Genomic DNA, 21,815 nt, shown 5'->3' with positions numbered 1-21,815 from the left:
TCACTTATAAGTACCTAACCGAAAACAAGAACCTACACAATGGGCGTTTTTTTAGTGGGCAATACAAGTAATATTTTTAGATTATAAAATAGATGTCATCTATTTATTTTTGATAAAGGCTTTCGAAATACTCTAATTTTAAGGTAACGTTGTGGATTAATGTGTGTTTTCCTTTTTTAAATTGATTTTAAATGTTCTCTCGAGCGTAAACTAATGTTTGGTACTTTTGTAGGTTAGGCTAGTGAGATAAAATAGGGCCGACAAAAGTATGCAGAACAACCCCCAGGAGCTTTCATGGCAAGCGATTCAGGCTATTGTGGGGGTGAAGCTTTCCGTCGACGTGCTTCGATTCGACGGCATCGGCTTTCATTTAATAAAAAATGCGGAACCAAACGTTATCGACTTAGATTCCGATATCGAGATTGTCGAGGACGAAAGTGACATCGAACCCTTTTCGGATATAAACGGCAACGGGCGGAGCGGGACCTCGGAAGGAAGCACGGTGCTAGATCACGCGGAGTCGAGTGTCGACGACGCGGAGAAATGCTCCGACAGCGGGGCCGACGTAGATCTGCCGGAGAAGGAGAATACCTGGGCTTGTCCGACTTGCAACCTGAGATTCTTCTCCAAGGCTGACCGAGAAAAGCACATGGAAAACCTCTGCGAGGACAACGATAATTCGGTGGACAATAATCTGTCTATCGACGATTATTTAGAGGTAACGCTGTCCACAGATTCTGAAATGAGCCACAGTTGTAGTAAATGCGATCAAACCTTCTCGAGGGAGCAAGATCTGTCGGCCCACACCTGCAAACCCAAAGTGGTGTCCGACAAGAAGCACGGTTGTCACGTCTGCACGGAAAAGTTCACAAGTTACTGGGAGCTCCGGAAGCACATTAATACTCATTTTCCCGGGATGTTGGATTCTAAGTCGAGTTATTGTCACATATGCCAAAAAGATTATACCAAAACGGGGTTCATGAACCACTTGCGAAAGCACACCGGGGAGCGGCCGTTTGTGTGCGAGCTGTGCCAGAAGGCCTTCTCGCAGTCCAGCAGCCTGTCCATCCACATGAAGTTCCACCTGAACGTGCGCAAGCACGCGTGCACCATCTGCGAGAAGAAGTTCGTGACCAAGAGCGAGCTGTCGCGCCACATGACGGTGCACACCAAGCAGAAGTCCTACTACTGCGGCGTGTGCGACAAGGCCTTCACGCGCTCCGACAACATGAAGAAGCACGAGAAGACGCACGGGTAGCGAGCCGACCGCCCCTCCCCCAGCAGGCGGGAGCGTCACCTACCATCATAATACTTGCAGTCTAGTTATTTAATATTAGTTACACTCTTTAAGGTTTTTACACTACCAAAAATTCTAATTTTATATAATATTATCTCGTTTGTAATGATATTGATATTTTTGTCCAAAAGTGCCAAGTTTTGTACAAATACTTGAAAATTATTTATCTAGTTTCGGAGGCCTGTAAATTATATTAAACAGGTGCTAAGTAATTTTTAGGGAAATAATATTAGGAAACAAATGTCTAAATCCGAAGTTGCCTTAGAAGCTTTACTCGCGAGCGATAATTTTAAAAGTAGGTTTTTCTACCTCTTTCTGAGCTCGCTCGGTACTAATGTTGTACTAACGGTGATCACACACACGTGTCAAATTAGTCGCAGACAAACAGACATATCGCAGTAGCCAAATATTCTAGTTTTAAACTGCCAAAAGGGAGATGCTCTTTCGTACTGATGTAACTTAAAATTAATTTCTAACCTTTTGATATTTCTTTTTACGCTCACTTCTGAGATCGTACTTCGCTGTAACCAAATATTCTCATTTATTCCATAAAAATGTTCTTAGGATAATAATGCGTCGCACTAATGTTTTTTAATACCAAAAATGTAATCCAAATTATTAGTTTGTTTCGTTACCAATAACTATTCACTAGTCAATGTGTATTTTTCTTCTCATGTGACATAGGTGGACTAGACGAGTGTCCGATATTAAGTTAAGTTCTGAAGCTAAAGTTACTTGGATAGGGTTCCGACTAATGATGCCATGAGCGGTGAAAGTGTTGCGATAGCAAATAAAGATACTGCTAATATCTGTGAATTATCAATACCTAAGATTTAATCACATTTAGTTAAATTAGAATAGAATTAATATATACATATTTATTGCGTATGTATACAATTTTACAAATGCATGCATGACTCAGCGATTTAAGGTAATTTTAGAAGTTTTTAAGGAACTAGTGATGTCAATCAACACAATAATTTACAAGACTGAAAATTTAAAAAAATAAATTCAGATAGTTAATTAATATATTGCGCAACAATATTATTACTCAATTCTCGATGGTTGAATTAATAATATGTATATATTTTATATATATCAAAAACTATTTTGAGAATAATGTTTTGTTACAAATTCATGACAATTAGGTTATAAGATAATATCTTTATACAACTTCATGATATATATATATATTTATATATTGAAATCTATTAGAATCATTGTAATACAGTTTGTGAAAATTACTTGTAATTTATTTTTCTCCTATTAAAGAATTTTGTTTGTTGAATTGTTTTTATTTTATTCACTCATCATTTACCATTCATTAGTTTACGCAATCTGGGAGAACTTTCTTATACAAGTATTTTTTCTTTCATATAAGTGATAATTTATAATCCTTATTTTTAATTGTTCCTTACCTTATATTTTTTTTTACAAAGTCAATCTTAAAATTTGGTCTAAGGTTTTGTTAGCCATGGGACTTATTATTATTATTTTTAAGAAAATGTTTTATTACTTCTTTTGAGCATGGTTCTAAAACTCAAAGCATTGTGCATCTTGAATGAATGTATGCACAACAAAAAATATTACAATTTCAAATTTATCCCTGATCTCATGATTGTATGGAATTTCAATGTGGCGTAAGCATTAACTAAAGCTGGGTATCCACCACATTGCAAACATATAGCACTACATGCATCTGGAATATCTCAAATGGAGGGGTTACACTTCTGACAACTGCATGAAAACATATCCACCAGTAGTAATTGTTTGCAAATTATTGTAGTGGATACACAGCTTAATATTTTACTAAAAACTACTGAATTCGAGAAATTCTCTTTTTATTTTAGATCCATTAAAAAATGTCTGGTTTGAAGAACTTAACAGCGTACGAGTTACATAAACATTTGGTGAATGAATACCTTCTAACAAATAGAGGATCCACAAAACTATTGACCAGAGATACATCGAGAGACAAACGTGATATTGATGTCATTAAAGAAAATCTTAAATTTCTTTGGGACGATTCTCCAGTGGATACGTGGGAAAAGCAACTTGCCAAGAAATATTATGATAAACTTTTTAAAGAATATTGCATCTGTGATTTAAGCAGATATAAAGAAAACAAGGTATATTTTTAAGTTTGATTAAATATTAACAATATTCTTATTGTCTTCAAATCTTTGCGTACTAATACTAGTCAGATAATACTGGGACTTGTATGCAGCACTGGTACATGAACTTAAGTAACATTCTCACCAAATGGTGTATTCATTAGTGTTTTTACCTGACTGTACTTGTAAATTGGCTTGAATGAATACCAATGTAAAAATCATATAATATTTTCTCACAAAAGTAACTTGTCTACCTCCATAATGTATTGGTAAGTGCGTTTGGCTTCTACAGTAGGAGTCAAAATAACATTGTTTTGATGTGGTGCGATCCCTTATGAATCCTTGGATGCAGATGAGGGTTAGAAGTAAAATTTAATATGTAACATTTATTAATTTTAAAATAGCATTTCTAGTTTATCGAACATTGCAGGTCGCACTTCGCTGGCGAACAGAACAGGAGGTGATAAGCGGAAAGGGGCAGTTTGAATGTGGGCACAAGCGATGCACTGAAAAAGAATGCCTAAAATCATGGGAAGTTAATTTTGCATACAAAGAAGACGGAGAGAGAAAAAATGCCCTTGTTAAATTGCGTAAGAAGTTTTGTAATGCCTTAAAAAATTGTTTTTTATTATTTTCTTATACACAAAAGTCTCCAACCATATAATATTATTTGACTTTTATCAGTCTTTATACATATACAAAATATATTGTTAAACCCCTTATTATACCAGGTTCAACAATATGAAGGGTTTGATGCTGTATGTTTTAGGGAAAGAAAGGCTGTCACAGTGTTTGTTTATTAATGAATTTATAGCAAAAATATTTTTTTTAAACATTTATTTGTCATAGGTTTATGCGCTGAATGTTCAACCAAATTAAACTATCACACCAAGAAACGCGAAGTTAAAAGATTAAAACGTAAAAACAAAAAATCAAGGCATGGCAAGAGTAACTCTAGCGAAACTAAAAATCCCGATGATGAGGAAGTTTCAATTGAAGTTTCAGAGGAAGAACCGACTACTTCTGGTGCAAGCACAAACCAAGTTAAGGAGCCACAAAATGAGCCATGGAAAAAAGGTATTTACATGTATATTTTATTTATTTTTAATATACTTGCTCTGCTATTATGCTCTTACCAATACAAATACCCTTCAATATTTGAATTTATACTTGGAGTTTAATTTTGTTATATCTACCGCATTAGTTCTAATAATTTTGTTATATTGTCTGTGGAAATTTTCAACAGTTAAAATAACTTAGTTGAATAAGTACAGTAATATCCCCCATTCATTTTGCTGGCAAGGAATACCCACATTAAGGGCGCTTGTCCACTACCCGGAATTTCACCGTCCGGCAGTCCGGTTTTGAAAAATGAAAGTGACTACGACAGTTAAGCGTGATTGAATTTACGCGCAACGTGTTCACGCACCGATCAAGAGCACCGATCCGAAAAAATATGAACAAAAGCACAAGCCAATCCAAGCCAATCGTCGTTTTAAAACCCTAACTGACGTGCCGGATGGTAAAATTCCGTGTAGTGCGTAATGCCCTTAATGTGGGTATTCCTTGCCAGCAAAATGAATTTGCGATAAACTAGATCTATTCTTTACACATAGGTATATGTTAATGAAAATGGTACAGAAAAATAAAACCATGTACTGTTTTCGTCTAGTGTCTGTAGGAATATCTGCCATTTTTGTACTCAGTGTTCAATTATCGCGATTTTATATACAAAAACTAATGCGTTTCAAATGACAAAACAGTATTGTAGTAGATCTATAAACTTATTAAAATGCACACACCTAACCACACATAACCAAAACGATATAATCTAATTGGAAGTCTGGAAAATATTAGGAAATTCCAGCGTAAAAGATTGCATTTTTCGGTTCCACGGTGAATTACTGAACCGTGCTAGTGATAGCACGGTTCAGTAATTCACCGTGAAAGTGCTGTGAAGCATATAAAGGGATGGCATTAAACGGGATATTACTGTAATCATAAGTAACTGTGTTGAGGTAAGCTTTAAAGCACACCTAAAATACTGTGGTAAATTGGTACACATCCAAGAATCTCAAGTGGAGGACTGATCACCTTGACTTCATATAATCAATAAAAAACCTGAACGTAAAACTTCATATAGTTAATGGCAGTCGGATTCAATGTACTGCATTTATTTTTATGATTTTATTATTATAACTTTGTTACCAATATGAATTTTATCATTTACAGGAAACTTACCAGAAGAAAAATCTCGGGAAGAAGAATTCCAAGAATATCTGGAAGACCTTTTACTTTGATTAATTTTGTTTTAATGCATTCCAATTAATAAAGCCAGAAATTATTATTTCCAACTTTAAACTATTCTTATTTTAAAGTTGGAAATAATTATTTTTTTGTCGACTTTAAACACGTATATCACTCACCATTCTACGTATGATTGATAACCACAATACTCAAACTTCGGAAATTGTATTTATGCTTCAATTGATGCCTTTTGTACATGCTACTTTTTCGGCATCATTTATGGTTGAGTTTAGTAAGACCTTTACGAAATTTTCCATATTTTTCTTCATCCATGTTGAGATATCAATATATATATTTTTTTAATAAAGAGAAATATGTGTGTTATCATTATCCACATAAATATTTCAATTTTATACTATTTCTGTGAGCCTAAGCGGCTCATTATTAGAAATAGGTATCAAATTATGGTAGAGTGGGTTCGAACCGAGAAACTCTGACTTAAGAGTCCGCGACACTAACCACGGGACCACAACCTGACACATATAAATAACTCCTAAGTGGAGACAAACCAAAAATTTGTGAACATAGTTTTGGACACTCAAAATATTGTGAATAATTTAAATTTTTTTTTTTATTATTTATTTCTAATGGTTTATTTTAAATATCCCAGACTCTGGCATCACATTTGTCTCTCCTCTCTTTTCCTCAACTTTCTGAATGTAGGTACTGTTTCTGTAATCAGTATGACATAATAAGGAATAAGGTTAACATTTTTAAATAAAAAAGACATGTTTGGTTATTATATAACTTTATTCTACGAGTATGACTTCAATACTGCCAAAGTATCGTCAGCTTATTAAAAAGAACAGAAAAGAAAACAACAAAATTATAAATGGAGCTATAATTGCTTATAAAACATTACTGACTAAAAATATTTTGTTTTAAATTATGTATAAACTTTTTAAACAGTTAGACATATACCACATAAGGATTTTTTAAATATTAGCCAGCCTTAGCTTATACATATTATGGATCTCTGGAAAACGTAAGCTAAAAACATTTAAATTGAATTTGTTTGTAGACATTTCTTTACAGCATGAAGCCTTTGGAAAATTTTAATTTTTCCAGCAGCAATATAAATAAATAATAGAAGAATATTAAGTCATAGTAGTGATAATACCTTTGATAATTTTAACTAAAACAAAAGTCAATATCTACATCATATTTGTTCCATTTTGGTAACGAACGAAAGAAAATAAAATATTGTTTAAAGATAATAAAATATGCAGTAATTTTATATTTGTACCCTTAAAAATTGTTTTGTTTTTTTATTTTAAACCTTAGCGAATTTCAAGTTTAATTTCGTATACATTTTTAAACATACACACGATTGTGCTAACAATTACAAAACAAATGGGAAAACTTACACGATGAAAGCGGAAGTAATGTTTAGAAATATGTAAGGAGATAGTACAAATTAAGAAACTAAATTAGGCCGAGAAAATACTTGACTACCAAATAAATTTATTTGAAAAAACTCTAGTAAAAAATAATTTTGAACATATTTTTAGCTAAATTAATAAATAAATAATGCTACTGTAAAATTGTTTTGCCAATGAAATAATTTCGAAAATCGGTTTTAGTGTCACATCTTTTAAAAATTTACATATATTTTCTTATATTTTATAAGTTCTTAGAATTAATGAAATATAAAAAAATTGTAATATTTGACCACGTGGACGACCGAAAAAGACTTGGCACGATCAGATCAATCAGAACCTAAAATCTGGCGGTGTCAAAAGTCTGCGTAATCGAAGGGCATGTATGACTAGATGTATGGATGTGAAGGAGGCGAGGAGTGTATGTCAAGTGTTTTTGCCTAGAATTTTCACTCATGAATTACATGAAATTATAGTAACTTTAAACATAAAGAGTAAATCCACTCACAAGTAGCCATAGGCTATGAAACTTATAAAGTTGAAGCCTGAGTAGGGACATGATAAACGGCGTTGCATAAGCCGTAGCTCGATTTCAGAGTCACTTGGACGTTAGGTAATTAAAAAAAAAAAAAAAGGAGTGTATGTCAGGACAGAAGAGTTTGGCGTTCCATCCTCTCTGCCTACCCCTGCGGAGAAACGGCGTGATGGTAGTAGTAGTAGTAGTAATATTTGACATTATTCTGGAATGAATTTAATAAAGTAATTTTGACATGTTCGGCCTAATTTAGCTATTACTAACGGTTAATTTAAATAAATTATTTTGTAAAACACTCGATTTGATGTTTTGCAATTTCAAATATAAACTTATTAAATTTGTCTCACATATAAAGAGACAGTTTAAATTATTATAATATATTTTTTGTTGTAAATGTTGCTTATCTCCGTAAGTATACGTAAAACTTAATTTTTATATTTTATACAATAAGCCATTCTCGCAATATAGATTTTTATTGCATAATAGTTTCTAAGGTCTCCAAATTTGAGCCGGGAATGATTTTAATATTATTACAAGGCAAACAGAGTGATACATTAATCATTGATCTGATATAATGGAAAAAAATATATTTAAAATTGAGCAATACATTAAACAATGTAAAAAATAATGTAAACTATTTATTTATATATATATATATATATATATATATATATATATATATATATATATATATATATATATATATATATATATATATACATATATATATATATATATATATATATATATATATATATATATATATACTATATATATATACTATATATATACTATATATATACTCCAGTGTGGCGTTCCATCCTCTCTGCCTACCCCTGCGGGGAAACGGCGTGATGGTAGTAGTAGTAGTAGTAGTATATATATATATATATATATTTCTTACAGTTGTGTAGTAGAACAAAAATTGTTTTAAATGTGAAATATTTAGTAAGTGTATATCTTTCTGCCAAACTTTTTAAATAACATTGAAGATTTATTTACCAAAGAATTTGAGCTATTATCACATCTCTAATTGCTTCATCTCCAGTTTTTATATTAAATTTATTCACGATTGATATAAATTGAACACAAACAACAGGAATTAATACAGAATCGTATGAAAAAATGTGCAAATATATAATGCATGTAACATTATAACAGATAAATATAATCTTTATTAGTTATATCAGAAAACAGATATGATTCAATAAAAAGTTAGGTTTAAAAGATGAAAGAAAGTAGTTGGAAAAGATAAAATGAAAATGCAAAACTTGTATTACCGATTCTAAAACCGAATACACTTTTACACTCTCAGATCTATAAAAAACACTCTAGTCCTCTATTAAAATCTACCTACTAATTAATAATGTTTAAAATAATTGAATATTAAATTTCACAGCAAATTCATTATCATTTTTATAATATATATACAGGCCGAGCAAATCCTAAGACAAGGGCTTATTTTGGTTATCTTTCGCTATGATATAAATATATATAGTAATTATTAAATTAATAAAAATATATAGTAATTATTGATGGATATCAATATGAGGTAATGACACACGCGGGAGTTTTTCAAACTATGTTCTGCTGAAAGAAATTGTGTTTGATCTCACATTTGCGAATTTGTAAATTTTTTGCCCAGGCGGGCAACATAGGCATGTCAAAATAAATATCCCCTAATATTTATTTAATATTACTCTAGACTGGTACTTGAGGCGCAATATCGATTAAATTACCTTTCATGTAAATAGATAATACTGTGTCAATCTGATTCACCATTGGGCGCTGATAAGGGTTAAAAGAAAGAAAAGGGTTATTTAAAAATATATATAAAAAATCTTGCTTGTCCAATGATTTTTTTCTTCATAAACATAAAACTCTCGACAATTTGAAATTGATCAAGTTTCCTTCATGAATTCAACAATGAAGATAACACTGCTTTTAACCCTGCAGAGCGTTTTTTTGCATTTTTGAGTAAGGAGAAGACGATATTAGTATGATAAAAATCTCAACTCTCAGGATTTGTACGGGCTGTACTTTAAAATGAAGAATGTGTAATGTACACAATTTTAAGTCTTGGTCAAACTAAGCGGCTACTTTTTACGGGTGACTTCTTCGTTGGCGCCGTCTTCGCTGCTGTCTTCGGAGCAGTCTTCATCATGAGTGTGCGTGAGGGTCTTCGGAGTCTCCGGCCGAACGTGGGGGATGTTAGAAGAAGGCGTCTGTCCCGAAGATGATACACCATTTCCAGTTGCCATTTGATTCTGTAATAAAAAAATAATATTTAAATATGGTATAGTCATAAAAATGAATATCCGTGTCTCTTCCGGGTAAACAAAGTCACAAATGTGACTTACTTGGGGACATTTACACAAAAAATTATATAAAAAAAGGCATACTCACTTCATCCGTGGGGAAGGTCAAATTCTCATAGTCAATTGAAGGGGAAGTGGGCAGAATTGAGTTGAACCCTTTACTGGAGTGTCTGGACCTATTGAAAAAATACACAGGAAGTGGTTAATAGTTTCAAATAATTTTTAAAATGATAATCATTAAATTTGAAATAATATTTTTTATAATTAATATTTGAAGCACCGACTTAGTGATTTTACTGCAAATAATGACTTTGTTCCACTATATTCCACATTTTAATATATTTTTAAATCTATTTTGTATTTGTATGGAATGCAATTTTTACTTTAATTGTAGGTTATTTTAATACAAATTACATAGAGTACATATAAATTTTTTGCAATATAAAAAAAAGGTTTATTCAGTTTTATTATAAATTATTATTAAAAGTTCAACTACACATTTACATATAGTTAAAAAAGACATACATTATAAAACATTAACAGGGTTTGGACATACATAATTGGAAGAAAAAATGACTGATAACCACATGTATAACTCATTACTTAGTCGTCTTATTCATTAAATACGGATTATAATACATGGAATATATTTTTGCACGCGTTACCTGTCAATAGATGGGGCGTCCATATGGAAGCGTTGTTCATGGGCAACAGTGGATTCGTGAGGTAGCAGCATGGCGGGAGCGCGGAACATGTAGCAGAATGGATAATACATCAAGTTCAAGAAAGAGGCGGCATACAAATCCGCATAGCGCACAACCTGCAATACATCAACAAAAAGTCTTTTAGCCCTGGGATTTTTTTTCAAGTGAAAGTTTTTTAGATGCAATAGTGCAAATTGGGCTGGATCAAATGACAAATTAAAACGCTTTCCCTTCTAAGAATTTAACCAGCAATTGTAAGGAAGGAGCTGAAGAATCGTTTCTACACTTTTCGTCATAGACAGTCTACGCGCATGTACCACGTGTATTATGTTAATAGAAAGTACAGGGAACCAGTAGATGCTTGCATATTAATATATATTAACACATTGTCTGCGAAAAACGCTTAAAAGTCTTTTACATACTGTTGGTAAAGAGCGGGAGACATTTATAAACATTTCGTTTGCTTACTTTTGGTGGACCATTAGAGACACCAAAAACATTGTACACATTGGCATGGGGTTTACGCTTACTTGTGATCAGTAAATGACCCTAATTAGTATAGGGTCAGGGTTAATGAAAAAACCGCAGACAATAATATGTTAAATTATACATCAGCTATGTTTTGTTAGCGACGTCATTAGGCATAAATTGTTATTAAAAATAGGTACTAACGAAGTGGAATAAATGTTGGATATAATTAAGAATGCGGGCCTGAAAGGGCCCTTTTTTCATAGAAGAATGTATTTGGTACGGTATGGCACCCACGGTATTTTAATGAAAAATGTAAAATCACCTGGGACGAAAAGAATGTTTGCCTGGATCCAGATCTGAAGAGAGAGCCCATCATTCCATAAGCAAGATCCATTTTGTGGGTCACGTCTCTAATAGAAGTGCGGAGTTTGGAGATATCTGGTTTCTCTTTTGTGCTAGAGTCTAAATTTCTGAAAAACAAATAAAATTGCAATGTTGTAAAAGAGTACCATGGGTATCATACGGCTGTAATGACTTCTTTTTAAATCCATAAGGGCGATGATAGTGAATGGTGCAATAGTAAAAATATAAATGTTGAGAATCAGGTACATATTGTTGGTTTGAAGGTAAGGCAATATAAATAAAAATAAAATCATTTTTGCCATTAATAATTATTCGTTTTTTTTTTTCATATTTTGAAAATTTATATATGTATTAAGGGACTTGTTTAATTTTTACAAGGCAGAATACTAAATCTTTGTGTCGAGAATCCAAGAGACATATAGAGGTGGGTTAGATCTGGTAATATAGAAAATGAGCATCAATAGACATGTATTTGGTTGTTTAGAGTAGATCAAATGAACGCTGGTTGTTATTCATTCCATTTTAACAAATAGATTTATTTGTTTACCAACCTTTTTAGGTTTTTGATCAAAAACACATTAGCGTTACTTTTCAGTACAGTGTGGTATATACATTACCTTTTTTTTTACACGATAATGCGATACCTGTCATTTGATGAGTTTTACCTTTATAACGACAGTATAAAATAAAAGTAAAGAAAAGCGCCCTTGAGGTAGTATTTTATGAAAATGGCGCTATATATAAATCATCCAAATTTATTATTATTATTATTAAATGTAAAAAATATTTAACCTTTTCCACTCTGACCATTTTTTTTCATAACTGATCAGCTACTCTGATAAAAAAAATGCGACATTTTTCTACCATTAAAATAAATATTTTGGTTCCCTAATTTTGGGACACTCTGTCTGGCAATTCGTATGACCATGTTAATTAAGATTAACTGTATTTATCCGAAATATTTTTTGGTAGAATATACTTGGGTGATAGGGAAATCAGTGATTAAAGTTATACCTGCGCCGGGCCAGACATTGTGGCCCACGGAGCTGCCTACTAGAATCATACGTGCCAGAATGTCTGGCCTACAGAGTGGTAAAAGTTTTTTTTTTTTAATATAAATTAAAAAATAAAGTTTGTCTGTATTTCCCGGATTACATTACCAGAGAATGTCACAAATCGTGAAACCTCGTATATTGAGACCATTTCACAATCTCGGATTTCACATATTTTAGTACATTGTTCTTTTTCTATAATATTAGACACTATACTAACTTGTACATCTCCCCCAGCATTATATCGAGGCTCTGCAGTTCAGCAAACAGTTGACACTTGTCAGTCCAGACGTGCAGCTCTTGCACCAGCTCGGGTACTATGAGGAAGGTTCTCCAGCCTCGTATCTTCTTTGATTTGAGGATATCGCCGAATATGTGATCTCCGATGTACAGCACATCCTTGCCCTTGGCTCCGATCAGTTCGGTGAATACATCGCAGGACCCTGGAACAAATTGAATCTTAATTTTTTAAAGATAATAAATGGTTACGTGAGAGGTATTAATACTGAACTCCAGTTACAAGCATGGATATTAAGAAATGGGCGAAGGATTTATTACAAAAATCTTGACACCTTAAAGATGAGTCCCGGGCTAGCGCAGTGATAGCTTGATTCAACATGAAGGACAGGTTCCACGCTAAACGGATTCATATCCAGTAGAAATTAATGCTATTTCATTGAACTTCATCTATCAAGTCATATCTATTGTATTTGTGTACCATTTATGTGCTCTAGAAGCACATTTATTTTTATTGCGAATACGAAATTCGGACATCACAGATCAACACATTCATTATTCATCAATTTTTCTTTATTTTATGTGTAAATTTTTAATTGTACATTCAAATGTTTTAAGAGATAAAATGCTTGTTTTTTTCACAAACAACTTAAATGTTTTTTTTGTACCATTATTGAAAGTTTCATTGAAATTAATTCGTTTATAAAAAAGTCACGATGATTTTAGTAAATTTTGCAATACATGTGAATTTATGCAAAAAGTGCGGTCCCTGGCATTTATCATGAGAAGTTATTACCCGTCCTTAATGTGTTAAGCAAAAACAATTGTAAAACTAAAATATGTACCTCCGGAGTAAACTTGTTCCTTTTGCAGCGGTCCCATGTGTGTTCCGACTCTCAGAGCTCCCGTTCTCGTGTCCACTTGCCTGAGGATTGTTCCTTCGCCAAAGAACAGCGGCTTGCATGCGTCCACCACGATGATGTCAAAGTATGTCTTCCAATCCCTGTGTGGATCTTCGGGCTGTGTGAATAAGACGACAACTTAAAATTCAAAACATAAATCATAAAAATACTGAATATACAAATTTCTTAAATATCAATGCGAAAAATTGTCATTTCAGTTTTAAAATTCATAAAACGGAGTATTAAATTAGTAAGGCTTTTGAACAGTTACATTTAAAGATTCTAAAAATACAACTTGATTTTAATAAATTCTTTCTTCTACTCCTTATTGTTATCCATACCCAATGGTACATAGAGCACCGCATCGCATTAGCGATAATTAACTACATGATAGCAAGGTAATCGGTCCTGTGCTTCAGGTATCTCTAGGGTGATATCAAATAAATGTAATATTGAAAATTCAATCTGATTTAATTTCATCCCCTGGGAATCGATCCCAGGACTTCCAGAATGGTAGCCAAATGTGCTAACCACTAAATTATGGAGGCAGATAATGTCCAAAAGATTTTTTCACAATTCTGTTATTGAGAATATGTTTTTTTTTTTTTAAACTCAATACTGAATAAGACTAATATCCTGGCTTAAAAAGTTAAGAGGGTGCTTTTATTGTAAGCGATAAGCCACTGCTTAGAGCGGTTGCATACACAGTGATGATTGTTTCTCCTAAATTAGTTTATGCAAAGGTTTTATTACATAAGAATGTATGAATTTGTTAATTATAACATTGTATTAATAAATGTATGCGAGAAGAACAAAGAGACACAGTTCATTGACTTTAAAATGTTTACAATATTGTCCCGACCATATGTAACTCCTTCAAAATAGTATATAAAGGGTGGAGGGCCAATATTTTGTGCTAAGAGTAGATAATACTTCAAACTTAATAAGTCACGCTCGCTCTTTGTCCTTTGTGTTTCAGTACTGAGTAATGTTTGATCGGTTTGGTGTGTTTTCTTTGTGTTTATACTCAGTACTGTTGAGAAGCGAAACATCGTGCTTCACTCAATTTATTGGCGTCGCTTTGCTCTTCTCGTCCTGATAATGTTATAAATTTGGCTACATAAATAATTGATTTTCATTTGCGTGTTTCCGTCTTCCTTATCATCAGTGTTCCAATACCATTAGTCGTTACAATAATGATTGCCAACTCAGAGTGGCACTATAAGACGAATCCGATTATAGAAGAGTTGTGCTCCCACGGCTGGTGTTGTGAACCCTGAGTAAGTGTTTCTAGGTCCCAGCTACCACAACTTAATTTTGATACTCAATAGCAGGCCGTTTAGGCCTACAAAAAAGTTGAAATAGTTATACCTTTCAATTCAAATTCAAACCTTTATCCGCACCCTAATGGCGCATAAGGCACTGCATTATACAAACACAGTGTTATCTTGATCGTTAACACACAAAGGAGAGGTGATCAGCCCTCCGCTTCAGGTACCAGTCCAGGGTAATATTGAATAAATATTAGAATGAAAAAATCACTTATATTTATTTGCTTCCCCCCATGGAATCGAACCCGGGACCTCCAAAATGGTAGCCGAGCGTGCTGCCCATTACACTACGGAGGCGGACAAAATGCCTATCACATGTACAAAAATATTTTTCATTTAATTAAAAATAAGATGTTTATATTTAACATACCCTTGCACCATGCGGGAAGTCGAAAAGATATGTCATGATCTTATTGGTGAATTTATATCCGCTATTGGTGAGCAGAAACACCTTGGCTCCGCTCTCCCGTATCCTGGTGAGGAACATGGGCAGCCTCTCGTCCTTCTTCACATACTCCTCCAGGTTCTCGATGGTCTTGGACTTGAGGTCGCCGTGGATATGCACATAGTCCACGGCGTTTCTCACATCTTGGAATATGGACTTGAAGGACATGGCAAGATCGCCGCCCCTGACGCCAGTTTTCTCCCTGAAAAACACAAGAATTAAAAATAAAAATAAATAGTAAAGTGATCACTTAAACCAGCCTATGACGGTTGTAAGCCTCGTAAATGCCCAGACTTCCATATTCTTCCTCATCTATGTTCAGATGTCAAATAATAATAATAATAATAACGATAAACATGCTCATTTATGGACAGACCATGAAGCACTCTTTTGAATAAAGGAATAAAGAACAAGTGATATTTTCAATTTTATTCTTCTGTGTAGTAAGGATAGGAAAAGAAAATGTGAAAAATATATCACAAACACTCGGACAAATTAATTTTGATTCACAACATTTTGAGTGTGCCCAAATACTTGTTCACAAAATCTGGATTATCTCCAATTACAGGAGTTACTTTCATGCCCCGTAAATGCCCAGACTTCCATATTCTTCTTCATCTTTGATGAGATATCAAAAAATAATTAAATTAATTTTGCAATTAGCGGGAATGGAACCCTAGTCTAGTATATATTTTTTTTGCTTGTGTATATTAGGGAGTTGAATTACCTTGTATATTGCGGTGAATTGGTGAAGAAGTCAATCAGACAGGCTAACAGATAGGTTTCCGGAAGATTGAAGAGTGTATTTTGTACATAAACCCTGGACTCGTCCAACTGCAGAAATTTGTTCGGATACAACTCGTAGACTTGTGAACTGAAAAGAAAAATATATTTAGTAATTTTACGGCAAACATGTTATTTTGAAAATTAATTTATTTAAATTTTTAATGATTTTAATTATTCACTCACTGTTTCAAAAATTCAAATCCGTGGACGCAAACTAGAATATTACCATATGCGTCCACTTTTAGTAGGTTGCCATAAAGGGTGTCAAACCACAAGCCTCTGAAAAAAGTTAAATATTAATTTTCTGCATTAATTAGTTATATATCCAATACAAAACATACCATAAATGTAGGAAAAAAAACATCATGAATACTAAGTTAATCACATGCAGTTGATCAAACCTATATACATATTTCACCAAATTCTCAGCTGATGGCGCCACAATCAGTAATACTTCCGAATCTATTGAATTGGTACTAACATGTAACACTAACAAGACCATTCAACACATACAAGATCCAAAAATTAATGCTATACGGATATTAAATAATGAGCACAATGGAGAATGTTACACAAGTGTATAAAGTGGACACTTAAGCCAACCTAATGCCAGGTCGTAAGCCCTGGTATGCTCAGACTTCCATCTTTGTTAAAATAAAAACGTTAGATGTTTCATCACAAGTTGAGACACTTATAATATTGATCACATACGTTTTTAATATGTCCGTTACTGGAAAGTGACCATTTTGACAATAAACTGTCGATCAATACACTAACCATAATACCATATAAGATACTGACCAAATAAAAAAATAAAAATAAAATACCTGATAGGAAAAGATGGATCATATTCAAATTCCATAATTTCCTTGGGATAACCTAAATTGACCAGATGATCTTTCACAAGGTTGAATCCTAGAGTTTCATACTGCGGTGATTTGTATTCTGAAAAAAAAAGTGGAAGCGTGGATGAATATGGAAGAGGCCAACATCCAGCAGTAGAGAGCTGGCTGAAGAAGAAAGAAAGATAAGAAAAGATGTAACAGTAATTAAATAAAATATATTATAAAAAAATACATCCACCGTAAAAACATATAGCCAAAAGATTTAAAAAAGAAAGAAAAAAAATTACCCGCTAGCGTATAATCCATATCGAAGCCATAAAACTTGATGTTTTCCAGGTGCAAGGATCTATTCACGAATATTCTGAAAAGAAAAGAAAAAAGGTTTTTTAAATAAACAAATATTTAGAAATTACCGTAAATTATACCATTTGTGAATATGTATAAATTTGTAAATAACATAATAAGCCATATTGATGTTCATATATAAATACAGGAGTGGACATGTCTGTGTTTTATCGTCTGAAGCTGCAACCTATTATAGCTATTTTGGTTGGTGTTATTTAAATAGATGGAGCTGATTTAAACTTTACAAAGCAATGACAAAATTTAAATAAAATACCAGGTTTATTGAGCTGAAGGGTTTGATTGTCATACTGGCTAAATATTTGGAATTTTTAGTCTAAAAACTTATGACAAAGACGCCATAGGAAGGAAATACGAGTACTCACAATTCAGCTACTTTTATAAACGCCAATAAGCCTAATAAGGTCGTAAGTCAAAAATGTCGTAAAAGAAAAAACATTTTCCATATTCCGTTTCCTCAAAAGGTTATTCATATCAATAATAAAATGTTGATAACAATCCATTGAACGATTCAACCCAGTTTTTAAGAACAAGGATTTGGACACACTAAAAATTGTTGTGATTGTTGTTACTGCTCAATGCAGTGAAATTAAAATTATTAATTATTTTTTTTGACATACGATGTTGGAGACCTGCTCGATTCGTAATATGCCACATACAATAATAACATGAAAAATAACATATTTATCGTATATAACATCGCGTATTTTAAGACATCTTAATATATGTTTTTCTTTCGACCCACACCGGTCTAAATTCAGAAAATAAAATTAAAAATAAAACTCGTATTTTCTTAAATTTTATGAATTTTTTGTTGCTTTTTGTTATTACGCGCGAATTTTACATTCATTCGTGTAGGTCGAAATAATAAATTTACGCGACGCTATACTGGTAGTACCGAGAATCGGGCGAATCTCTCGATACAACTTGTAAATAAGTAATATTTTTAACACCTGAATAAAATTTATTTCCAGCGCATCTCTGCGCGAGAATGACCTCGCGTCGGAAGAGAATTATAAATAAACTTCATAAATAATCGAGTCATTTTATAAACATTCTATAAATAAGTCTCCACTCCAGAGAGCGTCGGATCGGGAAATGCGAATAATAATTGTTGAGACTGGACACAGATTGAACGCGTCGTCATTTCCACCAAGTCATCAATTTAATTATAAATATTTACGAGTACACACGTCAATAGGCAAACAGATGTTTACGTTTATTTTAAGACGTCATTTTCAGTTAAATATCCAGTAAATCAATCTTACTATCGACATCAGAAGGTGACATTTTACTACAGGAGAACCTTGGCACTAAAAAATGCCAAAAAATAAATCAAAAGAGAAACTAATTACATTTTAAATAACAGCAATGAAACTAAGTCTTAAGAATAAAAAAAATTATATCGGATATCTTGTAAACTGTAAAAAAAAAGATTTATGTTATGTTTAAATAAGTGTAAGAATATATGTAAAATTACAAATATTTGGAAATCAAATATTTTAATAACTTCCCCACGGATATAAAAATTGAAGATTTTAAACTACTTAAAAAGAATAATATTTTACATGAGAAATTGAAAAAAAAACGCAACAAAACTAAACAAAGAAAAAAAACTGAATTATATCCTTAATTAAATACAATTAATGAACATTTAGTGTAAGTCCCTCTCCAAGCACAAGAGCCAATCTCTTTTTTAGAGGGGCACAGCGTAATAAGTATAAGATATTTTATAGGTAGAAAATTCTAGTTATGGGAGTATGACTGCGAAAACACTTCATTTGATTTTTTTTCAAAGGAATCACCCGTGAAGGTTCTATTTTTAGAGGCTTGTCTTCAGGTAGGAAAGAGAAAGCAGACGTGAAAATGTAGGTAATCATAAACGCTCAGACCAAATAAAAATTAATATTTTTCAATTCAATTGGCGAGAATTGATCCTTGCCATAATGAATCATAATCGACCACTGACAATAACTGTGCCCGACGCATCAGGACGAATGGTAACCCTAATGTAATATAAAAAAGAGAGTTAAGACGAATAAACTGTCAAAAAATAAACTGTCATAAAAAATCAATTGTCGATTGCTAATAGTATGCTCGTATGTATTTTATTTGTATACTGAGAATTTATGCGCATATATGAAAAATAATGTTATCAATAACATTCCTTACTTAAACAATACACTCTTTTTAAGTTATCGATAACTAAACTGTTACGAAGTCTAAACGATAATAATCTATATAAATAAAAGACTCAAGTTTTTCAATGATAATTCTAAATGTGACAAAGATATTTTAGATGTTGGTTAATTATAACTTATTCTTCTAACCCTTATCCGTACCCAATGGTGCATATGGCACTGCATAGTATAGAAGCAATGTTATATTCATCGTTAAATACACAAAGGAAAGGTGATCAGCCTTCCGCTACAGATACCGGTCCAGGGTCGTATTAAATAAATATTAGACTGAAAAATCATTAATATTTATTTTGACCCTCTTGAGAATCGAACCGGGGACCTCCAGCATGGTAGCGTAGCGCGCTAAGCACTACACTATGGAGGCGGACAATACCAAGGTATCTTAATTCCTTTTTGGACTTAAATGCAAACGTAAATTTTTACAAGAATATTTTTTGCTGTGATTATTGTAAATATGTAGTTACTTTTATATATGGCGGTACTTAAGTTGTTCAACGGAAAAAAGTTTTTTTTTGCATAAAAGGATTTAGGTACAATAATTTATAGTATAATAAAATTATACAACGACCTTCGTGCCATACAATATTAAATATTCGGGATAAACATAGAGCAGACATTAAAAAAATCTCTATTCGCAATTTTCCAGATGAACGCCTCCACGACAATGCATGAAAATATAATGTCCTACGATGTTTCGTATACAAGGAATGCAAATTAAGAAATACTCTTACCCCCGAGCATTCGCAGTACGGTAAAAAATATTAAAATATATTGGCAGCTGCTGTATAGTAAGAATATAATACAGAAAATATACGAAACAAATTTAATTAAATTGCCATATTTAATGAAAAAAAGTAAACAAGATTTTTCTATGAGAGGGAGGTTTTTTGTTAATTTGAAAATATTCAAAACATCTCAGGTTTTTTTTATACAATTACTTTATATTTATTATTGCTTCATAGCACTATAATAATTGGTTTATTATTTATTATGTTTTAATACAAAAAAATCATATGACCGATACATTTTTTTAATTACTAATTTTTAGTAGCGCCATCTATTAATACAATACAGTGTCGGAAAAGTAGATCTTTTACTAAGGTTATGTCGAAATTTCATGACGTTTGCAACATTAGAGGCGAAGAAATTTCGCATAAAGTGAAGGTGTGTAAAATGAATTTAGAACAAAGAGCAAATATAAAGTTTTGTTATAAACTCGGTAAATCATTTATTGTCTGTGAGACAAACTTTGTATTAACATGTAACAATATTTTAATTTGACCAGTAATACACTTTTTATTTATTTATTTTTACATTGCTTGACTTTTCAACACATCTGAGAAAGTTCAAACAAAAAAAAGCAACTCTGTTATATGACTCGTCTGCGATCTCTCATTGTATCTTAAATTTTCGTAATGCTTAGCATATGTGTCGCGTGTCTGGCGCGTTCAGCTACCGTCCTAGGGGTCTCGGGTTCGATTTCCAGGGCGGTCGAAATAAGTAAAGGTGATTTTTTTAAACTTATATTATTTAACATCACCCTGGACTGGTACAAGAAGCGCAGGACTGATGTAAGCCCGACTTCCCTTCATCAGCAATTAGCATAAAACTACGCCGATATGATGCAGTGCCCTAAACGCCATTAGATGCGGATAAGGGTTTAATTAACTGCGCGAGTATATCAATAAATATTCATCAAACATAAAAAACTTTACAAAATAAATCAAAATGTTTTGAGTGAGTCCAAATCTTTGTTAACAAAACTGAGTTCGTCCACTTAGGAGTCATTTATTTTGAGTAATAAATAAAAAGCTTTCTCAACTCAACCATAGACAGTGCCGAAAACTCATATAGAAAAGAACGTTCCTATTATGGAATGTATACACATGTTCCAAAAATTTGAGTAGTGCGGTTGTCAAACACGAGTACAATAATGAATGTGTGAATAAAATGATCCCCCAAATCAGCCTATGACGATTCGTAAGCTCTGTAAAAACCCAGGCTTCCATATTCTTATTCATTCATGTTGAGATGTTCAAATAATCGATATGGATTTTATGATTACTTTTTGTTTTATTTCGCTAGGTTAGAACAATTATGCACGTAATATTTCGAATATTTTGATTAAGCAAACAAACAAAAAAGAGTCACATATTATTTCGTAA

At 32.6% G+C, this 21,815-nt stretch overlaps 3 protein-coding genes across 8 annotated transcripts in view; 2 read left to right on the top strand and 1 right to left on the bottom strand.

Annotated features, from left to right (window-relative positions):
* The window catches only part of LOC148308752 (protein FRA10AC1 homolog), a 104,839-nt gene extending 97,241 nt beyond the window's left edge, over nucleotides 1-7,598 (top strand). The window contains exons 1-5 of one of the 2 annotated variants that reach the window (XM_088261187.1): nucleotides 71-143; nucleotides 3,148-3,426; nucleotides 3,842-4,001; nucleotides 4,261-4,488; nucleotides 5,644-7,598. In XM_088261187.1, coding sequence (XP_088117313.1) covers nucleotides 3,160-3,426; nucleotides 3,842-4,001; nucleotides 4,261-4,488; nucleotides 5,644-5,711 — 723 coding nt within the window. In that variant the 5' untranslated portion in view covers nucleotides 71-143; nucleotides 3,148-3,159 and the 3' untranslated portion in view covers nucleotides 5,712-7,598. Of the gene's footprint in view, nucleotides 1-70; nucleotides 144-3,147; nucleotides 3,427-3,841; nucleotides 4,002-4,260; nucleotides 4,489-5,643 lie in introns of those variants that run through there. The other variant, XM_088261188.1, reaches the window with a different exon arrangement.
* Nucleotides 46-2,578, top strand: LOC148308753 (uncharacterized). The gene is made up of 2 exons (XM_088261185.1): nucleotides 46-143; nucleotides 233-2,578. Exon 2 carries the CDS (start codon nucleotides 269-271, stop codon nucleotides 1,256-1,258), a length of 990 nt encoding a protein of 329 aa, XP_088117311.1. The 5' UTR covers nucleotides 46-143; nucleotides 233-268; the 3' UTR covers nucleotides 1,259-2,578.
* Nt5b (5' nucleotidase B) overlaps nucleotides 6,450-21,815 on the bottom strand; it is a 66,023-nt gene continuing 50,657 nt past the window's right edge. For all 5 annotated transcript variants that reach the window (XM_088261182.1, XM_088261178.1, XM_088261181.1 and 2 more), the window contains 11 exons: nucleotides 17,374-17,447; nucleotides 17,069-17,186; nucleotides 16,425-16,520; nucleotides 16,183-16,329; nucleotides 15,381-15,657; nucleotides 13,623-13,797; nucleotides 12,761-12,983; nucleotides 11,448-11,595; nucleotides 10,616-10,770; nucleotides 10,039-10,126; nucleotides 6,450-9,899 (listed from right to left, as the gene is read on the bottom strand). In XM_088261182.1, coding sequence (XP_088117308.1) covers nucleotides 9,729-9,899; nucleotides 10,039-10,126; nucleotides 10,616-10,770; nucleotides 11,448-11,595; nucleotides 12,761-12,983; nucleotides 13,623-13,797; nucleotides 15,381-15,657; nucleotides 16,183-16,329; nucleotides 16,425-16,520; nucleotides 17,069-17,186; nucleotides 17,374-17,447 — 1,672 coding nt within the window. In that variant the 3' untranslated portion in view covers nucleotides 6,450-9,728. The remainder of the gene's footprint in view (nucleotides 9,900-10,038; nucleotides 10,127-10,615; nucleotides 10,771-11,447; nucleotides 11,596-12,760; nucleotides 12,984-13,622; nucleotides 13,798-15,380; nucleotides 15,658-16,182; nucleotides 16,330-16,424; nucleotides 16,521-17,068; nucleotides 17,187-17,373; nucleotides 17,448-21,815) is intronic.

The sequence above is a fragment of the Brachycentrus maculatus genome, unplaced genomic scaffold, assembly GCF_059751285.1.
Source record: "Brachycentrus maculatus isolate JH-2025_06_01 unplaced genomic scaffold, ASM5975128v1 h1tg000150l, whole genome shotgun sequence".
In the NCBI taxonomy this organism is placed as follows: Eukaryota; Metazoa; Arthropoda; class Insecta; order Trichoptera; family Brachycentridae; genus Brachycentrus; species Brachycentrus maculatus.
Note: the sequence above shows the minus strand (reverse complement) of the source record. Positions and strands in the feature narration are given on the sequence as shown.